Source organism: Lepidothrix coronata, unplaced genomic scaffold, assembly GCF_001604755.1.
Source record: "Lepidothrix coronata isolate B3197 unplaced genomic scaffold, Lepidothrix_coronata-1.0 Scaffold18, whole genome shotgun sequence".
Classification (NCBI taxonomy): domain Eukaryota; kingdom Metazoa; phylum Chordata; class Aves; order Passeriformes; family Pipridae; genus Lepidothrix; species Lepidothrix coronata.
The window spans coordinates 1,307,331-1,330,873 of NW_016690198.1; the positions used below are offsets into that span (position 1 = coordinate 1,307,331).

Genomic DNA, 23,543 nt, shown 5'->3' on the forward strand with positions numbered 1-23,543 from the left:
CCATTTTTTCTCCTAGAAAAAAGGGATTAAACACTTGAGTTTTTTGATTAAGCCAACAGAAGATTTACCAGTTCAGTTTGAAAAAGCTTCCAATCAATTCAAGTATCCCCTAACAGCACATAATTTCTACGTGGACCATAGCTATTTTCAATAGAAAGGCACACATGTTATTTCAAGCAGAAGTACACAAGACAGAATATCCTTCAACGTTCAGTTAGAAGACACTGTGAGCTTAAAAACTTTCCCTTTGCTGCTCCTAAAAAAAAAATACTTTTCTTATTGTTACAACACCGAATGCAGGTGCCCTTGAAAAAAAGTCTTAAATTTATCCATGAGCCTGCAGTGGCACATAGATTGAAGAAAAGTAGAGGGAGTAAGTAGGTTTGCATAACTAGTAAGACTAGTAAGAAATTGTATCAGCTTACTCCAGCTGTAACTCCTTCTAGCTTGTAGGACATTCAGTTTGGGTTGTGTTTTGTTTTTTACATCAAAACTTAAACTGCTGGAGTTAGGCAAAAAGTAATTTATTGCCTGAAAACTTTCACAGTGATCTGTATTTCACAAGATAAGCAGAAAGTCTCATGAAGGAAAACAAAGTTGTGCATAAAAAACAAAAGCGATAATTTTGGTCTTGGAAACAAATTACACCACTTGCTAGCTGCCTTGCAATGTAAATGTGCTTCTTTCAGTGGTAAGAACTTCAGATGCAATCTCTGGGCTCAGCTTGTGCTTCTGTCACCATTCTTCTTTTGCAGCATCTGCAGAACACAGGGTCTTCTGGCAGCTGTTAATTCCAGAGACATGAGCATAATGTTTTCCTTGTAGGATGTTGAACCCATGGCAGCAGAAGACATTAAGAGTTATTTATGAATACAAACTCTGCTTCTAAAACTCAATAGAGAATACAGTGACTTGGGAAGAGCCATTCTCTCCACATCCTGTGACACTGAAGAATTTTAATCTTGTGAGCTTCATTTATGCAGGAAAAAGACTCAAGAACCTTCTTGCCTCTCATTACAGGACCTTTTAAACTTGCACTTTGAAATTGTATCATTTTAATCAACAGCATGCATCATAACATGTAGCTTCACTGTGGTAAAAAGCTGAGCTAGCAGAATAGCTGGCTGATTAAATATGAAGCAGAACAGTCTCTGTCTATTAAGAGTTATGTTCAACAATTGTCCTAATGAAAGCTAGAGAGAAAAAACTGGTGGCTTTGTTTTTTATTTCTTCCCCTCTAGGATATTCAAGCTCATACAAAATAAAACATCACTGTTCATGTAGCCACAGTATTCCATAGGGCTAAACCATTTGTTCTACAGTTTTAACATTTAAACAGTTTTCAATTATATGTGCAGATGACTATTTGTGCAATGCCTCCATCTTACACAGTTCTGGTCAATCAAGCACTGCCTTCTTTGATAAGTGCTTAGCAAGCGTTACCTGTATCTAATAAAAATAAAAAATCTGGTTGAACGTATTTTTAAAAGTGGGAAATTAAGAGTGCTCTAGACTTCTTTTAACCTCTAAAATACTTAGTGTGATTTTCATTTATCCCCAGAGTTTCTCAAGAGCTTTTAATTTATCCCCAGACTTTCTCAAGAGCTTTGTTTATCCCCAGACTTTCTCAAGAGCTTTTCATTTATCTCCAGTCTTTCACAAGAGCTTTTCACTTATCCCCAATCTTTTGCAAGAGTTTTTTTTTCTTTTCTTTTTTTTTTTTTTTTCCTTTTTTTTGGTTTTTGTTTTGGTATGCCAGATTACTGTGTTGGAATGAATTTGTTAGAAGTCTCTACTAGAGAAGTTAGCAACAAAAATTGAATATGAGATTGTATCTCAAATACTTGTAACATTTCCTTACCATCACAGTAAGAAAGTACCCTTCAGTAAGGTACAATATTTGGCTGCAGCTATTTGAGCAATCTAAAGAAAGTACTGTTTTTTAACTCTGCAGGGAAGCTTGAAAGTGGCTCAATAATTTTTTAGTTCTCTTTAATTCACAGGAAGAAGCAACACATTTTAAAAATGTTTATTCAGCTTAAGGTATCTCTTCTAAATACCTGTGGTATATTTGATATACATCTTCCCTCATTCCTTCAAACACACTTCAACTTTGAGGTAATTTAGGACAAAATACAAGAGCACTTTTACAAAGTAAAAGAAAGAGATCGGTACTAAAAATTTTAGGCAGAATAAATAGAAAAATATTCTGTCTTCTTTTCACTACAAATACTTTCAGCATAATGCACTTCAAAAAGCAAAATAACCAAGCCACCAAATTCAGAATTAAGTATATTTCTCAAGCAAACCTGACTTAAGCAAGCATTTCACCTGAGTTAACATTTCAGGGATTGGGCCCATAGCAATAGAGAAGAAAAAGTATCCTGGGGCAGATCATCCTAGGTCATTTTGCACTTTACTCAGAGGGGTAGAGGAAGGAAGGGAAAAAATTTTACCAAAAATAAAAATCAAACTTTGTCATGCTGGCTCCACGTGGGCAAATAATGGTCCCTCTCTATAGCAGAATGCCCATTCATGCCTGTCAGCCAGTACTGACTCTGTCAGTATTAGCTGCACAAAGGAAACTATGCCCAGGGAATTTTGGAAAATGTTAGCAATGGTGTCTTGCTGTCCCAGAAGGACCTTTCAGTTTGAGAAACGCGTTCCAGAGATGCAAGGCACTTGCTGGGAAGGCCTGAGATGAAACATGTGAGTTTAGAATATGGTCTTCCGCCCATTCAATAGTAATGGTACACCACACTTCCTCTGTGAGATACTTCCAAAGGAACTCTGATTCAAAATATGACATCTTCTGGCCTAGGGAAAGATTATTCCTTTGGAAAGCATGATTTCACCCACTCATTTATATGCTATACTGGAAGACTGCAATACTCAAAATAAGATATTTTTACAGTTGCAAAGATATGTTTTGAGACTGACATAGGCAACGCAAGTTATAGTTCTTTATGCTGAATGAAAAAAGTTAATCAGAGTCTTCATCATCAAGGTATTCCTCTGCATTACTCAGTGTTCGGACTGTATCTGGAAAGAAAGAAAACTCTCTCTTAATCTGGGATAAAATCAGAAAATTACTCACATTTGCAATGCTTGCAAACCAGGACCAAACAAACCTGATTCCTCTGTCATTTAGAGATGTTAGGGCTACACAGATGGGGCCGTAAATCTGGATCTCAAATGCAGGGCTAAACCAGTAATCACACCTCCTACCTAGGAGATTTAGTCTGTGACCTTCAAGAGCCATGTTCTGGCTCCTTTGAACCTGTACACCAGAGCTTGAACTCTTTAATCCTATTTTCTGCATATATTACTTTTAAATCACAAAGGATGGGACCACTGAGCTGGTAGAAGAGCCTCCATGGTTTTATTCTCATAAAGTGGGGATAGTGCCTAGCTGGCTGCCATTGTCTGCCTAAAATCAAACACATTCCACTTATTTTTCCCATCCCCCCTTTCTCATCTATATTTTTTCCTGACTAGTTATTTGTTAGATACACTTACGAGCCTTTGTCTTTGAAGGATAGTAAGCAGGAAACCGGAGTATTAAAGTATATTTACCAGATGTGCAGCAGTACCCAGAGAACTACACCTATCTTTGAGACTGTACCAAGATAAATAGCATGGGCTTTTTGGGATAGATGATTATTTTCCTACAGATTTTCAAATATGTAGGAATAGGAATATGGATTACAGATAACATATATAACATTGTACATCACGAGATCCTAGTTAGTTGTAGTTTTGCAATAACACCTTAAAGGATTAAAAAAACCAGGTGTAGCCTGACATAATTCACAGAATTGATAACTGTGTTACTCTTTCTTATCCCAGAAATCTAGGATAACTTGAAAACTGACTTGCTTAATTGTTTTGAGAAAAGAAATCTAACTGAAAAAAAAAAAATATTTTTCTTTTTGAGTAGGAGAAGCAGCAAAGGAAGAACGGAAAGGGAAGAAAAAAAATTGCAGAGCTCTATGCTAAAGGGGCCATACTTTGAGAAAATATGAATTCCATTTATCCTGCATAATCATAGAATCAGCTGGGTTGGAAAGGACCTCCGAGATCATCAAGTCCAACCCTTGATCCAACACCCCCATAAGTTACCAGACCATGGCACTAAGTGCCACATCTAGTCTCCTCTAAACCTCCAGGGATGGTGAATCCACTACCTCCCTGGGCAGCCCATTCCAATGCCTGATTAGTCTCTCTGTAAAAAATTTCTTCCTAATATCTAACCTAAACTTCTCCTGTCAGAGCCTAAGACCATGCCCTCTTGTCTTACTGGTAGCTGTCTGGGAGAAGAGACCAACCCCCATCTGGCTACAACCTCCTTTCAGGGAGCTGTAGAGAGTGATGAGGTCTCCCCTGAACCTCCTCTTCTCCAGACTAAACACCCCCAGCTCCCTTAGCCTCTCGAGTTCCTTCACCAGCCTCGTTGCTCTTCTCTGGACCTGCTCCAGCACCTCAATATCCTTCCTGAACTGAGGGGCCCAGAAATGGACACAGTACTCCAGGTGTGGCCTCACCAGCGCTGAGGATGGGGAGAAAATCACTTCCCTGGTCCTGCTTGCCACACTGTTCCTGATCCAGGCTAGGATGCCATTGGCCTTCTTGGTCACCTGGGCACACTGCTGGCTCATGTTCAGCTTCCCGTCAATCCAAACTCCCAGGTCTCTCTCTGCCTGGCTGCTCTCCAGCCACTCTGTGCCCAGCCTGTAGCGCTGCAGGGGGTTGTTGTGGCCAAAGTGCAGGACCCGGCACTTGGCCTTGTTGAACCTCATCCCGTTGGAATCAGCCCAACTCTCCAACCTATCCAGGTCCCTCTGCAGAGCCCTCCTGCCTTCCAGCTGATCAACACTCCCCCTCAATTTGGTGTCATCTCCAAATTTGCTAATGGTGGACTCAATTCCCTCATCCAGATCATCAGTAAAGATACTAAACAGAACTGGGCCCAACACTGATCCCTGTTTGGGCACCACTAGTGCCCGGCCACCAACTGGATGCAGCCCCGTTCACCACCACTCTCTGGGTCCAGCCCTCCAGCCAGTTCCTAACCCAGCACAGAGTGCCCCTGTCCAAGCCGTGGGCTGCAGCTTTTCCAGGAGTATGCTGTGGGAGATGGTGTCAAAGGCTTTGGTGAAATAGTTGTTCTCTTGTTCAGTAGCACAAATAATGCAATCTTTTTGCACTTCCATGACATGACTTTAATAATTCTAATGTTTTAGAATATATTTCAGCAATTATGGCATTTGAATGTGTGTGTGTACACGTAAAACAAAACTGAACATTTAAGTGGAAGCAATGTAAGCTTCCTCCAATAAAACAGTTTTATAAATGGAGTATGATAGAAGCTGTATCTAAATAAGAACAGATTTGGAACTGGGGACAGGAAGACTACTGATATAGAATCAAATTTCTGAAAAAGAACAATTGTTTCACTCATAGAGATTGGAAATACTGAAATGCAAACTCAACAGAATGAACGAAATTACTGAAAATAGCCAAGAAAATACAAAATGCAAGAAAAGTATACAGATCAGCAGTGTCAAGAGATATTTAAAAGGCCAAATTAAGGTAGAAAAGCAAACATGGAAGCTAATACTGAAACTGCAGTTAGACTGAGAATATCAGCTCAGGCAAGCAAGAAAAGACAGGGTGTGAGGGTACCAGAGACCAGTGATAGACAAAGTGACTAAGGATGAAAAATTAGCCAGCCATGAAACTAAATTAATTTAGAGGGAGTGACAAAGTAGAAGATTAGTTACTTAGGATCAGGAAATCAAACATTAACATAGTTATGAGGGACATCAGAACAGAGAATACACCTGTACCAGGTGCCTACAATTAACATGCAAAGATGAAGTAAGTGCTCCTAACAGGGATTAACCACCTTTAGAAAAAAATACAGAAACAGAAGGAATTCTGCCCTTTGTTACAACTGCTTTCTTAAGAGTCAAAATAATTTGTCAGAAGTTTTCTGGGAAATCCTGATATCACCTCAACCAAAGAGCTGGATAATATTTTTGCTGCAACTGCTCCTCTTGGCATCTAAAGCTGTAGTCAGCTATTCCACCATTTAATTCCTATAACCACTAAGCTCCCACAGGTTAGCATTCCCTCTGTTCTCACTCGTCCTGTGACAATACAGTTGCTAGACTGCATATCCCAACAAAACCAGCTTTAACTCTGCCTCTGTTTTTAAATAATTTCTCATTTCACCTAGGGTTTCCGCCCTAACTTCAGCCCCCTGAAAACAATAGGCAGTATCAGTTACACAATACTGGATCATTCAGTTTTTGTTCAGCTTTTTAAAATAGCTTTGTATCTTTTTAACTCTTTTGGACACAGCACTGTGCTATCAGGAGATATGAACACAGTGGGAAGCAGTGACACTATTTTGATAAATACCTGAAAGCAGTCTTTCTTCATTTCTCTATTAGACAGTCACTCAGAAAAATACAGGAATAAGAAATTAAAAAAAAATTAGCAGTAAGAAAATAAAACAGGAGCATCTGTTGGTGTTAGTTTGGCATAAGTTTGGAGGAACAGACAAGCACAATGGGGAAGACAGCACACCATTTTACTTTCATATCCTGTCCCTTGTGGTATACTGCTTTTAAAGTAATTTCCATCTTGCTTTCTTCCATCTGAAGGACCTGTCTTCTATTTCCTTCCCTTGTTATTCTCACATCTGAACTCCTGCCTCTTGCTGACACAGGATGGCACTTTGTGTGGAGTCAGCAACACTGCATGTGATAAACCACATTTCTATCACAAATCTAAACTAACCCTCTCAAGTGAGCCCTTTTGAACACAACTCAGTCCATATATCTCCCAAGGGTTTTTTATGGCTTTCAACATATTGATATTTGGTTAAAATATTAAGTGTCCTCTTAGAAGAAAAAATTTATCAGAAAAACAAAATCAGAAATACCTGCACTCTGTTTCTTCTTAAGTAAGGAAGCACAAGCTGCATTGGTTGCCATATCTAAAGCCAGTTTCTTCTCATTGTTCCTCAGATCTGTTCTTGCCCCTTCATAATAAAAAAATTGTCATCATGAATCACTGTCCCAGCTATTTCTCAAGCAATGGCATTCTGATATGAATTTCAGTAAGGTGGGTAGAATATAACGGACACAGGAATCTGACCTAGGAACTGCTCTGAAGCAGACCAGAAGTTATGGATGCTCTTCCACAAGCTACAGTTATTTAGGGAACTTGCTGGCTACTCTCCCTTTCTAGCAAGCAGAAGTCATTGCTGCTCTGGGGTTAAGTGCCTACTTTTGTCTGCAAAGCAGGATGAAACCTATCTTGAGCAGGTGAGATGTCAACTTTCCAAATAGCTGTCAGAATTTTCTGCAAGACTTATAAAGTCAGGCAGGGTAGCTGGCTAAGGACTGTACTTGAGTTATACAAAAACACTTAAAAATACAAACTAAAAAACATTCATGAATCTAGTCTGCCATATAGATTGTTGAAACCTTGGTGAAGATCTTTACCCTTTGCCAGCAGCATCTCTACAATATCTGCATAACCTTTCCATGCAGCAGCATGCAAAGCTGTGTCTCCCAATTTGTTCTGTGGAGTTAGAGGGAAAAGCAACAGGATTAAAATACAGCAAAAAACCTTTCAGCTTGTACCAAGGATGAATAACATCACACATCTACTGTAAGGATCTGTTGGTTTAACCTACCTGTTGGTTTAACTCTAGGTTTGCCTGGGAAAACAGAACATCTACTATATCTGCAGAAAACAGGGAGAGGTTTAAAGAGAAAAATTTAGTAGAAACAAAACAGGCTTTTTGCACTCTTAGTATAAATTTTAATTTAGATTCAATGAAAGAGCGATCCAATCAGCTAATAAAAATCTGTAATAGTCAGACTGCATTGGGCAAACAATCATTAGTCAAAAGACATGCTATTGCATAGAATATGCAAAATAACAGAAAACTTCTTTTTGGTCTGTCCTTCTTCCCACTCTGCTTCTAACAGTTACACTGATGAGAATGCCTGCTTCAATGGCAACAAAACACACAGCAGTTGATGGAGCTGAACCTCCCTTCTAGTCTAATTTTTCTTTTTTTAAAAAATAGAACAACATAAAAAAAAAGGCTTTGTTATTTGTTATAGCACTGTAATTTTATCAATCAGTCTGAAAAGCACATCAAGAAAAGCAAAGAACAGTAATTTCAAATTAATTCTCTGATACCTTTATGGCCTCCATGGCATGCCCAGTACAGAGCTGTGCTTCCAGCTTTGTCTAAGCCATTGACACCAACTCGATTGTCCAAACACTCTCTCAACCAGCTTAGGTTGCCTGAAAGACAAAATCAGTTTTGATGATTTTTTTTTTCTTTAAAGAGTTAACAGAACCATTAAAGACACATAGTTCTCTCTGAATGACAGTCTTCCAATGAACTTAAAAAGAGAAAAAGGGAGTTAGCAGCAACACCATTCATTAAACCAAAGTCACACCAAATGTTTTCCACTCCCAGAAGACCTTCAGATCCTTATGCAGTTAAATGGATGGTACCACACTTTTTCTGTGTATACAGTCACAGAGTGGCAATTCTACCAGGCTTGTATCTCAGCTTTTCAAAGCTGTAAAACTTACCAGATAACTTGTTCAAGATACTAGACAAGCAAAACAGGCAGAACATCTTAATTCTTAATATGCTATTATTATTATAGCAGAAAACAAGCAAAACAGCCTTTAGCATTACAGGACTAAAAGACCAAACACACTTACCTCGTTTGGCAGCTTCATGCAGTGGATTATCAATAGACTCTGCTTGCTCTGCCACTGAAATGAAAGAGTAAATTCTAACTACTTCTGAAACTGAATAGATATTTGATATTTGTGGAAATAAATCCTGGATTTATTCCAGAGGAACCAGTAATACATAGTTGATTCTAATGTGAAAAGGGATTTAGGAGTGACAGACTTGTCAGAAAAACTTGAATTTCCTGTGTACAAGAAAGCATTTCAGAAAAAAGCTTGTGAAAACTTTAAACAGCAGCATCAAATTGATCAGCAGTTGCAAGTTACCAGGAATCTAGCAGTATTTAATCTCAGTTATTACTTCCCTTTCTAAACTTGTAAGATGGTTCTGAGCAGTTGCATGAGGTTAGGCTTTCAGCCTACAGCTTGCCATCTATAGTTATGAATGAATTATTTCCAAGGGGTCTGTGAAGGGTAGCTAAAAAGATCGACTGTCAAGAGGTTTCGTTTCCTTTCTGTTTGATGGAGATTTTTTATTTTTCCTGGAAAACTTGTGGGAGGTCTGCTTAAACAATGACAGTAGTGATGGGCAGATTGAAGATCAACCTTCTGTTTTAAAACTTTCTTTTTTAGGTGGAAATCACTAACTAGTAAGAGTACAGGCAAGCAGGACAGTGTACACTATGAGATGAATGGGATCTCTAAGCCCTTGCACTATGGTTGTTATGTGAAAGGGTTTTCCTCAGATCACAATGTTACTGTAATCAGATGCAAAGCAGGAAAATACTGATAACCGTACATTAGTTACCAGAAATAAAAGTCTCAAGACTCTTTTGGCCTCTCCAGATCTTTTTTTACTTTGATGTGTATTCCTCCCATAATGTTTGTAATTGTAAGATTTCACATGCTTAACTTGCTAGCTATGAGTAAAATAAAGTACAAATGCTACATTCTGGGATTTAATTTTAAAATAATTTGTGCAAACAGTGAACAAAATTCTAATGCAGAGAAACCAGGCCCTGAGCAGACAGCTATTACACAAGCAGCACAAGTTAGTCATAATGAGCAGTGCTGGTTGAGCACAGCAGACAGCATTAACACTAACAACACTGTCTCAAAAACTTTTTAGCAAATTTTTGCCAGAAGTTCCACAATAAGTATTTTTATTGCAGATAACACTGATTCTGCCTTCAGCAGCTTTTCATTCACATTCTTTTAAAATGTGTTCCTTTGAGCCCAGCAGACGGAGCACAAGACTCCCCCACAGATTCAGTAGTTTCAGGTCTGTCTCTACCCTTTGCAAAAAGGTTATAGAATAGCACAGGAGATCACAGTGTTTCATTGGTTAAAACCAATGAAACCTGTCAGTCCTAATGGTGTAACCAGAGAAAGATAGCCTTAGGGATTTTACAGTTTGTCCAAATTAGAAGACATGTTCCTACTACTCCTTGTTTTAAGGTCTGCAGAGACTTCTGTTCCGCTTACACATGAAAGTTTTGCAAATGTGCAAACAGAGATGCCATCCCCCAATCCTGCTCTAAAATGGAAGTTTTCCAAGTTATCTCAATGGGAACACAAATTGAATTGGTAGACTGCTGGTTTTATTTTAAATGTAACACCCTTCAAAAGACATTTGAGTGTAGGTAATGTATGAACTATTCTGCTTGCATATAACAATGCATGACCTCTGAACTCTGGCAGATGGCAAGAGCAGAGTCAGACTGGAAGTCCCAAACTACAGTGAAATTTGATGCCATGGTCTCAATAACTACACCATGGATTGCTATTCATGTATTTCTACTAACTACAGGGCAGGGAATCATAGCATTGCTACCATAAGATCTCCTAGTGAAGAAGGGACAATGTGAAGCAACCACAGTCAGTATCATATTGGCAGTTATGATGCAATCTGTCATGAGACACTGTTACTCTGTCTACAGTTCCTGGAAGGACTTGGAAGAATTGTGCTGTGTTGTCTGTATTCATGGCTTTTAAAAGTGATTTTAGTTGAATCTGAAAAAGCAGTTTCTATCCAGTCCAGACATGTAAGGGATATTTAATATGATGCAATCCTCAAGTAAACAATGTTTTCTGTGGCTGGATATATTCACTAAAATACAACAAATGGCAAACAAAAATGGTTCCTTTAGAACCACGCATTCTTCCACTCAGAACATCTATTACTGTTATCTGCACAAGCAGAAACAGGAACACTAGGCAAACTTTTGCTGTCTTTAGGTTACAAAAACACAAGACAGCCTGTCCACTGCTGATGTACAATAGTGACTGATACTGCAGATAGGTGTATTCTGAAACACATAGTAGAGTACTGTTAGATGCCAATGTGATCTGCTTTTGAAAATAAGTGATGCCGTGGAATGTTGGTGCTAAAAAAGTAACTCCGGAGCAGTTAACTAGGGGTGAGATAAGGAAAGCGTTTAATGTGCCAAGGCAATAGGTGTTACACTACCTGCGCTGGCTGTGCCTGAGATGTTACATTTTATAACAATATCTGTCCAATCCCAAGTGTGTCCACCCTGTTACTTTTGCCCTGATCCACCCCCCATCCCGCCCCCTGGGAATTGGGGCTGGGGGCTTTGAGACCCTCTCTTCATCAATCTTCATCTTCGGGGCACAGAGTGCACACAGTCACCCAGTTCTTGACTGTGTTCTGCGGTTCAGGCCAAGATACAAACATTCTCCAAACAGAACAGGCCTTGCCTTGACAAGAGACTAAACATTTCTACTGGATTTGGGGGTAGATTTAATATGGGGAGCATAGAATGGGGTAAGAGGGTTAAGGAATGTGTAAACTGCTTGTACTAAAGGGAAAAGCAGTGAGGGTTGCTGCTTTTAAAATCTACTTCTACTACTTACAAAACTTATAAGGCTTACAAAATTAGAAAAATAAAAAACTATTTGGGGTTTAAGGCATCATAAGCCTTTTTGTTTACTGATTTCCTTTGATTGTAAACTACCAAATAAAAATATTCTAGACATTACCATAGTTGCTTGGAATTAGTCCAGTTCTCCCCTTGCAAGTTCCTTTCCACCAATTTGTATCACTCTGCAGAGAAAAGGGAAAATATTTTAAAAGGGATATGTTGCATCTCAGAAGTGTTCAGTCTGTATGGGATGTCTTAGACTCACCATGTCTGAGATGTAAATGATATCTCCTTCTTCAAAGTACAGTTCATCTGGCTTAAAAACAGAAAGAAAAAAAAGAGGAATAAACAAATATCTGAATATGTGTACAAATGAAAAACGAATACCTGGATAAGTCAGAATACATTCACCTCTTCATTAAAAAGAATGATAACTCAAATTCTCTAGCACCTAGACAACAACCTGATAGTCAGTAGTTTAACTTGTCTACAGATAACCTTTTGGATCTGTGATCTTCCTAACAATGCAGAAAGACTGCGTTCTTTCCAAGAGAGCACTGTGCAACAGAAGCAGTGAAATTTATCTTTGTGTTTGTTAATTTCAACCCCTTTTTGGAAGAAAAACCAAATCACGATTTCAGATCTTAGACTGTAGGTAACAGATACTACAGAAGAAAGTATGCTGCTTTAAAACCGAGTGGACTTACTGGAGAGTGATGATTAATCAGGTAGTTTTAGTCACAATAAGAACAAATGCGCATCAACAGACTTTATTGTTGAAAACAGTACAGTAAGTCTAATAGGCCAATCCTAGCAGAATTGAAGAAATGTTACTGACAAGATTGGAATTAAGTTTTTCAAACCTCTAAATTTAGAATTACTTACCGTTCTGGGCTCAAACGTATACAGGGCCCTGAACACTTTAACCTGTCCTAAAAAAATAGAAATAAAAAAAATCAATACCAGTAGCATGCCTTTTAAACGCAGCATACACATCCAGCCCTCAAATCCAAATACATTCCTTTCCTTCAACCTTAAAGCAGCTTGCTGAATGAATTTGTGTTATGCCTCTGTCAGTGAAAATCATGATGAAAAGACTCATCAGCATGAGTTATGAAGGAAACTGTCCATCTGATCAGTTACATGTAAGTAGCCTCTCATGCACACCTAACATGGGCTTTACAGCTCACCACTCAAGTGCTGCCATTGATTTCTGAGGCAAAGTGTAGTTTCAGTCATATACACCCTCACACACTCATACATGCTATATATATCTTTATTCTAGTATTACATCTGTCAAATGATACAGAATTAAGGAAAGAAAAAAGAAACAAAATAATGACCAATGTCTGCACCATGTTCTCATATTTACTTGCAGTCATTACTAACAGGAAAATAACGCAGTACCATGGAACTCATCGCATTTAAGAAAAATGACAAATGGTCAGCAAGTCCTTTTTATGGAATGTACAACTGACATGGTGTTCTATTCAGGTGCTTAAAATAAGCTAGAGTGTTTGCAATTCCTATTTGTGTTAATAGGGCAGCTTGGAAGAGACTGTCCACAGCATTCAAGGCAAGAAAAGTCAACTGTAATGCAGAGAGGTACAAGTTTAATTGCACAAACTGCAAAAGAAGCATCCCCACAAAAACTTTTAAAAATTCAGTAAATGTACACTTCCAGAGCACCAGCAGAAAGTACGAGAACTGCTTAAGTCCACTGAACTCAATGCAGAAATATATTATTCTAACTGTTCCATATTGTTTACTTTAGAGTACCTGAAGATTTAAGCATAGAGGTTTATTTACTTTTAAATATCATAAGTATGCAAGTGTAGGTTATGTACATGTTCTTACACTATACTTTACAGGTTTATACAGATCAACTATGTGAAGCAATGTTCGGTCCATCAGGACAATGCATTACTTAGGTCACACTTAGTCCAGACTATTTTGTATACTCAGAGAAACTGATGAACTTACTGCCAAAGGCTAGTACTGTACAATACAGTTTACATACGTGAAGTTTGGTGTAGTTTATTCAATATAGATGTGTAGTTTGCCTCAGAAACTAAGTACTTACTACTGTGGCAACAGTTAAAAAGGATGAAACCCGTATTCTGTTCATTACCCATACAGAAATGGTGAACAAGGAAAGCAGACAGTAATATGTCCTAGATCTAAGAGATCAGCATGAAACATCTGATCTGCAGCTGGGGAGAAGCTAAACAACAACAAAAACAACCAGGGAAGAAAAAAATAAAAAAGAACAAGAGATGACAAAACAGGATGGATTACAGGAGTACTGTCTCTTCTCCTTGGCTTTCTTACACAGATCACAGAAAAACACAAGACAGAACTATACACTGACAACTCTGGAGATTACAACCATCAACCACTGATTTTCAAGGTTTTATGTAAGCAAAAGGAGGAAATGGACCACAAAAGGGAAGAATAAGGAATATTAAAAGGGGAAATGATAAGATGGTAGAAGACAGGGAAAAGCAAAAAATACGTATTTGTGTGTGTCACGTGTGCTTTCCATAATAATGTACAGGATATGAGTCAGCAGGTTTTCTAAAGCTATCACACCTGTGGAGAAAAAGAGGAATGGAAACACTGATGCTGATAAAGGTATTGCTGACATGTTGTTTAAACAAAAGACAATTTACTGTTAGTTGCTAGTTAGTTGTTAGTTTGTTTTTTGGGTTTTTTTTTAATTCTATAAAACTGAAAGAGAGCGTTACTTCCCCAAATGTCCAGTTGTGGTGTCACACACAGACTGACATGTTCTAAAACATTCCTGTGATGAAATACAAAGAGTATAGAACTGCATCTATAGAACTGCAGGTCTGGTTAACGTTAATTTTATAGCACTTTATATAGGAGTTAATAAAGAGATAGCAAGCCTGTTTACTTCGCTGCAGTTAAGAGCTTAGAACGAGGGGACTTTAGGACTTGTAATGGAAATTACTTGTACCAAATTTTAATGCAAAAATTCAGTCCAGAAGGTTAAAATAACTAAATGTAAGCACACAAAGGGCACATTTGACTTGAATTCGTCTTCTGGAAATACCGATTGTATTTCACCAGACACAGGGTACCTGTAATCACTTGAAGTACTTTTATCTAGCAATACCTATCCCTAGGCATGCAGGCAGACTTACAGCTTGCATTGGTGATAACTTTGCTTTGGAACAAGCTAAAAGTTAGACACCTAAGGTCTTCCTCTGCTCTCACTTACTACCATCTATCTACTATGAACCATGTTTCAAGATTCATACAAGATGCTGAACAATTAATTCGCACTGATTTGGACTTATCAAAGTTGACTGACTGCACCTCCCCACCACATACTTCTAGAGGACAAAAGAACTAGAATACAAAAATATGTATCTTTTTAAAATTTCAAGGAACTAGGCAAACATTATTGACTTTATTCTCAGCATAACTAACAAGAAGAGTACCCCTCCTAAAAGCAATGTAAATGGGGGCACAGAGCAGTGAAGTGTCCCACAAAAAAGTCTTTCTCTAAGTATAGGTTTTTCTTTTCAATCCTGTTATGCCCCAATCTGCTCAGTGGGTTTAGGGGATGGTTGTTTGATTCTGTCTCGGCAGTGCATGGGACAAATAATAAAATTTTCAGGAGGTTCAATAACAAACTATTACTTGTAAACTTTCAGAACATTAAGGCAGAATAAGGTACTTAGCAAATTTTAAAACAACATCCAGACAAAGTAAGGCATTTTACAAACTTTAACTTTGCAAACTTAAACTTAGCCAACTTTAACTTATCCAGATATCACAAGGCACTTACTAAGGCATTGACTGGAAATTTTTAGTCTGGCTTACAATACGTTTTGGGAAGAAGTTAGAAGAGTAGAAGGATAAAAGAATATCACAACCCATGGATCCAATGATGAGACTTGATTGTTGCAATGTCAGTGTCCACTGGTCAAAGTAATGGTGGCAGTCCTGATCGATCGCGAGTGGTGGAAAGCCCACAAAACAAAGTTCAGTGGGTTATTTTACACTCAGGATCGGTGGCAATGGCCAGGTACCTCCGCTGGAGGAGGAGTTTTATACTACCTGATGTACCACTGTGGATCATTTGCAGTCCTCTGGTGGAAGACCCCAAAAATGAGTCTGGGAGCACTTCAGTCTTTGATGGTTTATGACACCCTTTACAACATGACACCTGCCTCTCATGTCAGCGTAGTTAAGCCAGTTATGCCCTGTCAGAAGGGATGAATACCTTCACGCCTACCTGGGAATGTCCCAATACCTCCCCCCAAGGGGAGTTTTCACACTGAGCCAGTTGTGTAAGGAAGGCATCACTGGCATAATAAAAAGCACTATCCCACCTTGCAGGATCTGCTTCTCATCTGCCTCTTCCCTTATTTGCCTCAAAACCCAGCTTCTTGCTAAACAAAGATTAATTGGTTGTGGTCATCCTCTAGTGTTCACACCTTCTGCACCTGGGCTGTTCCCTTGCACCTTGTCAGCAAAGCACCTGCTCCTTTTGCAAATGAAGGATTGTTTGAGCCATTACTGTTAATATTTCAGTCTCTCACAAATCCTAACTTTAGCCACAAGGCTGTCTTTTCTCTTCTCATGGAATTTGCATTAAACATCTGCAAAACAACTGTTTGACAAATGAAAAACGTAACTTATTACACATACTAAAAAGATACAAATATTCTTAGCATACAAACTTCCCAACTCAGAACTTGCCAAATCCTCCCTCAGCAACACAAGAAGGTAAAGTATTCAAACTAATTATTCTCTCTAACCAGCAACATAAAACTGACTTTGTCAGGTTGGGCTTATCCTATAAATGTCTCCAGCTCTTATGAGAAAGGGAAACATGCAATTTATATTTCTAAGATGACCTTCTCCCAGTTAAGTGTTTAAAAGCAATGAAACGGAGGAGCTAAACAGCAACAACAGCTTAAAAATGTAGCTTTTGATATGTACTGAACTGAAGCGAGATACCTGCTACACTTCATAATATTAAGTAATAAAAAAAACCCCTAAACCTAAAACATCATTTTCTAAAAAAACCAGATTTTTATTTGTAACGATTTTTAATCAACTGCAGTATTGTTAACAGAAGAGCGTTTCCAAAGAATGCTAAGTGTTTTCGCAACTGTTACTGTTTCTCTCCCACTGGTGCTTTTTTCCCCACTTCCTTTCTATTCTTTTACTCAAGCTTCTCTAAACCACCACAGACACTGGCATTTACCCCTCTTTTACGGAACCTGCCACCAAAGCATTCTCTGTTTTCCTCTTATTTGCTTTCACCCACGAATGAAAAGCTAAAAAAAGGAAAAAAAAAAAGGGAAACCCCCCCCCTTAATCTGCATGGTATTACTTATTTAGGTATTTGTGTTAGGCTGAACTTTCAGCACCAAAGGGGAGAGAAAGCAATTTCATTAGCTGTCAGCTAACATTACTTCCTCAAGCAAAAGAAAGAAACAAACTAAAACCCAAACCAGTCCTTGGTTAAAGAGACATTTACTTTAAAGAAAATAATCATGGCAGTAAGCCAACATTCACAGCAGCTACCAAGGCGTGGCCTCAGGGGACTGATATGAGTCTTTTGTTAGCATTTCACACCCTGCTTCATCTGCCATAGACAGACATAATCAAATCTCATTCACGCAAGCAAGATTCTACAAATTGGATACTGATCCAGATGCTGCACCTTTTCATTAGCTATATTTAGACTGAGTAGCTCAAGACCACCATAAAAGTCAGAGTAACTTACTTAAGATGAACAGACTCACTGCGTTCACAAAGCACTATCAGTACCTACAATACAGGGACGATCTCTATGCTGTTTAAAGTCAGAATTTACCATGGTCATCTACAGAAAAAATTAAAAACCTGCAAGCCTTTCGATAAACTTCTTCAAGGGTTCAAGTTAATCCTGGGCTGTCATCAGCCATCTTCCTCCTTGCTTCTACAATGTTGCATAGAAACAGTTCAGAATCAGGTAATCTCTCTAGCACCATCTCGATTGAAAATATCTAATTTGAATCCCTACAAATAGCCCAAAAATAGAAAATATGCATAGGATATGGGATGACGGGAAGAAGCAGGACAGTTTGCATGTTCCAGGTCTCATGCTAAATTTAGTCTCTTCTGAAAACATTTATAACAGGCATATGAATTTTGATACATGTTCAGATTAATTTCTCTGAAGGAAGTAAGAGGCATCTTCTGCCTGACCTCACAGAAAGCATGGTGGTAAAAGCACAACATGTTTTTCTCAGTCTTGGCCTAAGAACCCACAAAGGATCTACATACTCTGGCAGTGTATATCAGCAATTTGAAGTTACAACCTTTTGGCCAAGTGGAACTATCAGAGGTAAGCTACAGATCAGAATAATTTGTGATATGCTTGTAGTTTGCTTTAATAAGAAAAGAGATGTTCATCTTATGATCTCCATGTGTCTTGGGAGATGTGCAATTTTACTAGGAGGACATTATGGCCAAACAAACTTTTTTTTCCTGGCTTCTCATAGAATAATTTAGGTCAGAAAAGAACTCTAAGATCATTAAGTCCAAGCATTTACCTGACACTGCCACTGCCAACATGGTAAACTATGTCCCTAAGTGCCATATCCACACATCTTTTACATAATTCAGGGACTCAGTCCATTCCCTGGGAAGCCTGTTCCAACACCTGACATACCCCTTCAGTGAAGAAATTTTCCCTTATATCCAACCTAAACTTCCCCTGGCACAACTCAAGGCCATTTCCTCTTGTTCTATCACTTGTGTCACTTGGGACAAGAAACAAACACCCACTTAGCTACTACCTCTCCTTTTAGGTAGTTGTAGAGAGCAATATGGTCTCCCCTGAGCCTCCTTTTCTCCAGGCTAAATCCCCCCAGCTCTCTCAGCCACTCCTCTTACAACTTACTCTCTAGAGCATTCATCAGCTTTGTTGTCCTTCTCTGGACACACCCCAGCACCTCAATGTCTTTACTGAAGTGAGGGGTCCAGAACTGGACACAGTACTTGAGGTGTGGCCTCACCAGTACAGGGGGATGATCACTGCCCTGGGTCCTGTTGGCTGCACTGCTTTTGATGCAGGCCAGGATATCCCTGGCCTTCTTGGCCAACTAGGCACACACTAGCTCACTTTCAGAAGCTGTCAACCAGCACCCCCAGGTCCTTTTCCTCCAGGAAGCTTTCCAGCCACTCTGCTACAAACCTGTAGCATTGCATGGGAATTGGAAAACAATGTGCTTTGCACCCAGACCTTCAACCAGGAATAAAAGTATTGGAAATACCTTCTACAGGCGCGCAGTTTAGCATTTTGCTCAGAGGACCCTGCACAGAGACACAGCCAAGTTCAACATAGCATTTAAAGACTGCCACAACTGAGACAGAAAAAAAAGTGGGGTCCTCACTGTTTAGAGAACCATCTTCCATGTCTAAGTAGTGCTTGTTATAAACAGGAAGTGAACACAGGGCATACACATCTGCGGGGAGGAAGGGGTGAGGATGCATGAAACAAACAAACAAGAAAGCCTAGGAATCTGCTTAGGATCATATTAAAAAGAACGGAAAAGATAGACTGGTGTCAGCATAGATGAAAAACTGGGGTAGTCCAGGAACAAACATGAACTGCACTAACCAGTGTCTAGAGTGGAAGGAACAAACAGTATTTCTTTACAGAAAATCAGAACTAAAAATATTCTCACAGAAGATGAAGGTGAACACAACTTCACTGGCACAGTTTAAAGCTGCAATCTTCTACTTCTTACCAATTTTACTTCTGCAATACCAGCATGCCTTCACCTGTAGAAAGCTTGTTTGTGGCCCCAGAAACTTGCAGTAAAAAGAGGGTTTGAAATGAGAAATGGAAGTTTAAAATTCATACCGAAATCAGACTTGGAACTGTTCAGTTGTTTCTCTCCCCTTAGAGCTGATGACTGTAGTGTAACTCCCCATATTCCCATGCTTACATCTTTCTAGCTAACAGAAACATTTCTTTGTCTACTGAAGAAACCCAACCTACCACTTACATTGAATTTAAGCCTACTGCTAACGTCTGAGGCACGTGACTCAATGCAAGTCTTCTGCTCCTGTGAATGCTGTCACAGCTCCTACTTTACCTTAGAATTGAGGTGAACTTGTGATTGAACTTCAGTATTTATGTCCAGAATCCTATTTTGAACTCTGACAGCTACTAGTGGGAGCAAAGTCAATGAACCTGCTTTAAGGCAGCAACTCTTAATGTTACATAAGTGATGTTTCCTCCTGCCTGCTTTCCTCTCAATTGGAATAATTTAAAACTACAACTTCCTTGGTACAAAGACTAGTCTTTCTCCACAAAATATAAATGTTGTGTCAACTCTAGGCCATGATCAACAAACCTTACTCTATCTGGTAAACATGAAAGTAAGTTTTCTTTAAATATTAAAACACCAGTTTCATATCCCCAAAAGCTGTTGCTGCACAGTATATGGGGCTCTAATCAAAAAGACCTAATCAAACAGCAAGCACTGTTCAATGAGACAGTGCTCAACCAGCACACAACTAGCAGAAGCCAATATAGCTTGTCAAATTCAAAGGACTCCATAAGTAACTTTTGTAAATAGGATTAATATCCAAAGCGATATGAACTGTGCAAAGAATAATGTAGTTTAAGATACAAAAAAATCTTTCGAAAGACGGAAGGGAAATCCTACTCTTGCATAATGTTGACAGAGAAGTATGTTTCTACAATTTTCAACACCCACTCGACTCCTTCCTAGTTTCAATAGGCTAAATAAAAAATATAGCTAGAAAATAATAATAATACAGAACCACAAGAGAAAAGCAAAGCTAGACATGCTTGTTAAAAAAAAAGCCTTTATAAACAATTGTGACCCCTTACTTAAAGACTAACCACAGACGCCGAAAGACTAGTTCAAGTGCTGACAAACATATCCTGTGACTGTCTAACATATATTGATGTCAAAACCATTTTTCTGCAACTGAAATCCTAATGTTCTGTGCACACAACAGGATTTATAGAAGAGCCATCTATCACATAAAATGGTCTCATATACTGATGGAAATGACAGTGCTATAGCTTGTTGATTTTCCCCCTTCACACATTTTTAAAACATGGTCCAACTGTAATGTCCCAAATCCCTGATTAGAGCAGTGAAGACTGTTTTAAAAAGCATGAATATTTATTTCTTTAAATATTATCACTTCCCTGGCATCTGACATATTTACTTCCCTCTCTATCTAGCCTACACTTTTTATTTCCTGAACACACAGGAAAGGACTATAGCAACCAATGGCTTGTTTTCTCTTCTATCTAATCTGAACTGTGTAAATTCAGCATGGCAAGCAGACTTGCTGTTCCCTTACACAGCTTATAGACTCGATACCTGATAATAACCAGTGAAGAAAAATTAACACAGCTTGACCAAATGCACCACGATATTCCAGACATTCCAGCAACTGCAATCTAAATGCCACCAAAAGAGACAGCATTACACTGCTGTAGAAAGTATTTCACCACATACAGCTTCTATATTTATGTCTCTAACATTTACAATCCTAAGAAATTAAATGACAATCTCACAGGCGAAACTGGTATCATGGACAGAAGAAAGTCAGACATACAAGTACAGAGATATTTTGAAGTATGCTAGAAGGCAATCCATTCTTGAAAATTACTTGTAAAAAATTTAACACAACAGACTCCATAAAATTTTCTCTCCTCAAAAATTAGAGATTTGGCAAAATTAATCTTATTACTTTAATCAGCTCTGAAAGCCACTACCAAGACAGCCTTATTCTTTCTCTTCCTTCTTCCACCCATTTCCTCTTGCTGTGTCAAGCACTCATACTGTAGACATTAAAATGACCTTATGCAAAAAGTCAGAGCAGCGATCCAGTTTGTCATGCCACTAAATGGAATGGAAAGGGGTGGTGGGAGTAGGGAACCTGTCCTTTTGAGGACAGTCTGCATTTTATCAGATCAAGCATACCACAAAACTGCACCCTACCAAACTAGTGAGAGACATCTATATTAGACATATCTAAGTCAGCATGAGGCAGGTTAGGTAGGGTGAGGCCTTTAACTCCTTAAGAATCTTATTGCAAAATAGAAAACTCCATTAACAACTTCACTGGAAAAACCTACTCTTCAGGTATATTCAGCTGTTAAGAGCAACACCACATCCTGTTAGAGGCCTGCAGGTTTTCTCAGTCCTGATTGTCGTCAATAAGGGTTCACAACAGCAACACTTTTCTTACTGTCTTCTTCAATTGAAGCAAGCTCTTTTCAAAGAGGCTCAGCAAACTGCAGGGCAGAGGAAGTTCTTCCAAGGATGAAACTGTACATTCAGAGAGCTTTAGCAGATTTTTCTTCTGTAGGCAGGTTGAGATTGATGGTTTAAATGGTCTAAACTGGGTTTGCACTTACTCGCGTTTACATTAAAAACTTGTTTTATGAGCTATCTAGTTAAAATACTTAATTAGGTTATGTATTTAATTAATTTTTTTACATCAGTACTTCAAATAGTATTCCAAATACAAAAAAATATTGAAGTTCAGATATATTTAGGGATCAGATAGTCCTGCTTTGGGAGACACCAACTAGTCTTGTCTATCGAATTACATTCATGGTGATTTTCTTAACTTCTAAATAAGAATTCAAACTTTTACATTGGGAGACAATACACACACGTGATAAACAGCCATGGCATTTTCTAGACCAATTCCTTATTTAAAAAAAGGAAACCCTGAAAATAATGGTTTAAGTTTTGGCAAAAGAATGTCAGTTCACTGAAAAAACGCCACTTCTAATCCAGGATTTAAAACTGCGCAACTTCCAATGGCTTTTCATATATTTTTAGGAAAAAACTGTGGCTGTTACTGATTTTTTAAAAACTAACTTTGCACTGATTTTTTCGGAAAAAATACAGGAGCAAAAATGTACGCATCGATGACTACATGCACTAGCAAATTGAGAGTTTGGCTGCTGGGAGTCCTATAAGGGAATGCAGTGGATGCCACGTTAGAAGAGGAAGAATGTTGCGTGGGACTGTATTATAAAACTGCTTTTATTCATTAATATATTGCTAACCCATGCAACCACAAGGTAAACCTGAGAGCATTTCAGTGCTATTTCTTTAAAGGGTAAAGGGTTTCCTGCGCGTTTCAGCCTACGCAAGCACCTCCTCGGCGGCCGCTGCAGGCCGGACACGCCGCGCCGCCCAGTGCCACGGGCACGGCGGCTCCGGGCAGGGCCGCGCCGCAGCGGAAGGAGGCCGGGGCGGGAGGGCTGTGCATCGACAGGGATGTCCCCGGGCGACGGCTCTGGCCCGGCGGCACTCACGAACATTCTCCCGAGCTACAGCAACCACGGGATCCCGCCCAGACACAATGCCCAAGGGCAGATCCACGGCCCTTTCCAGCCACGGGAGCGGCTACCTTCCTTCCCGACACCAAGAGAGCGGTGCGCAGGTTCATGGCGGGAGGGCGCGGACAGGAAGAGAAGGGCGGCTCTGCCCCGCTCCCACCTACGCCCGAGTTCTCTGTCTGAGGGCCCATACCCGACTCCCAAATCATCCACGTGTCAGCAGGCACCGGGCTCCGTCGCGCCCTGCACGGGGACGGCGGGTCAGGCCGCTGCGTCCTTCCCTCACCTGGCTTGGCCGGTTTAGGCGGAGGCTTGGACATGGCTGGAGCCGACCCTAGCGCGGACGGGGGAGCGGCGGGCCGGCGATCGGCTGCCTGCAGGTGGGCACTCGGTGCGGGGCGGCGGCGCAAAACCCCTCCGGGCTCCCGGGAGCGGCGCGCCGCGGCGACAGCAGCGCAGGGTGGGTGGATCGCTCCGCCCCGGCGGCCGCAGGCGCGTCACCAGCCCCGGGCGGGACGCAACCAATCGGCACGGGC

At 39.7% G+C, this 23,543-nt stretch overlaps 1 protein-coding gene across 1 annotated transcript; it reads right to left on the reverse strand.

The window, feature by feature from the left end:
* Positions 1–930: 930 nt before the first annotated feature.
* OSTF1 (osteoclast stimulating factor 1) lies at positions 931–23,455 on the reverse strand. The gene is made up of 10 exons (XM_017807254.1): positions 23,294–23,455; positions 12,510–12,556; positions 11,890–11,940; positions 11,743–11,806; positions 8,767–8,820; positions 8,227–8,334; positions 7,712–7,761; positions 7,518–7,596; positions 6,953–7,051; positions 931–3,042 (listed from the first exon to the last, which is right to left on the reverse strand). Exons 1-10 carry the CDS (start codon positions 23,325–23,327, stop codon positions 2,984–2,986), a joined length of 645 nt encoding a protein of 214 aa, XP_017662743.1. The 5' UTR covers positions 23,328–23,455; the 3' UTR covers positions 931–2,983.
* Positions 23,456–23,543: the final 88 nt, after the last annotated feature.

Coding starts and splice junctions, on each gene's coding strand:
- OSTF1 (XM_017807254.1), bottom strand. CDS start 23,327: ATGTCCAAGCCTCCGCCTAAACCGGCCAAGCCAG. Junction 11,941..12,509: donor ATACGTTTGAGCCCAGAACG/GTAAGTAATTCT, acceptor TCTGTTTTTAAG/CCAGATGAACTGTACTTTGA. Junction 7,052..7,517: donor AGAGATGCTGCTGGCAAAGG/GTAAAGATCTTC, acceptor TTTATTATGAAG/GGGCAAGAACAGATCTGAGG.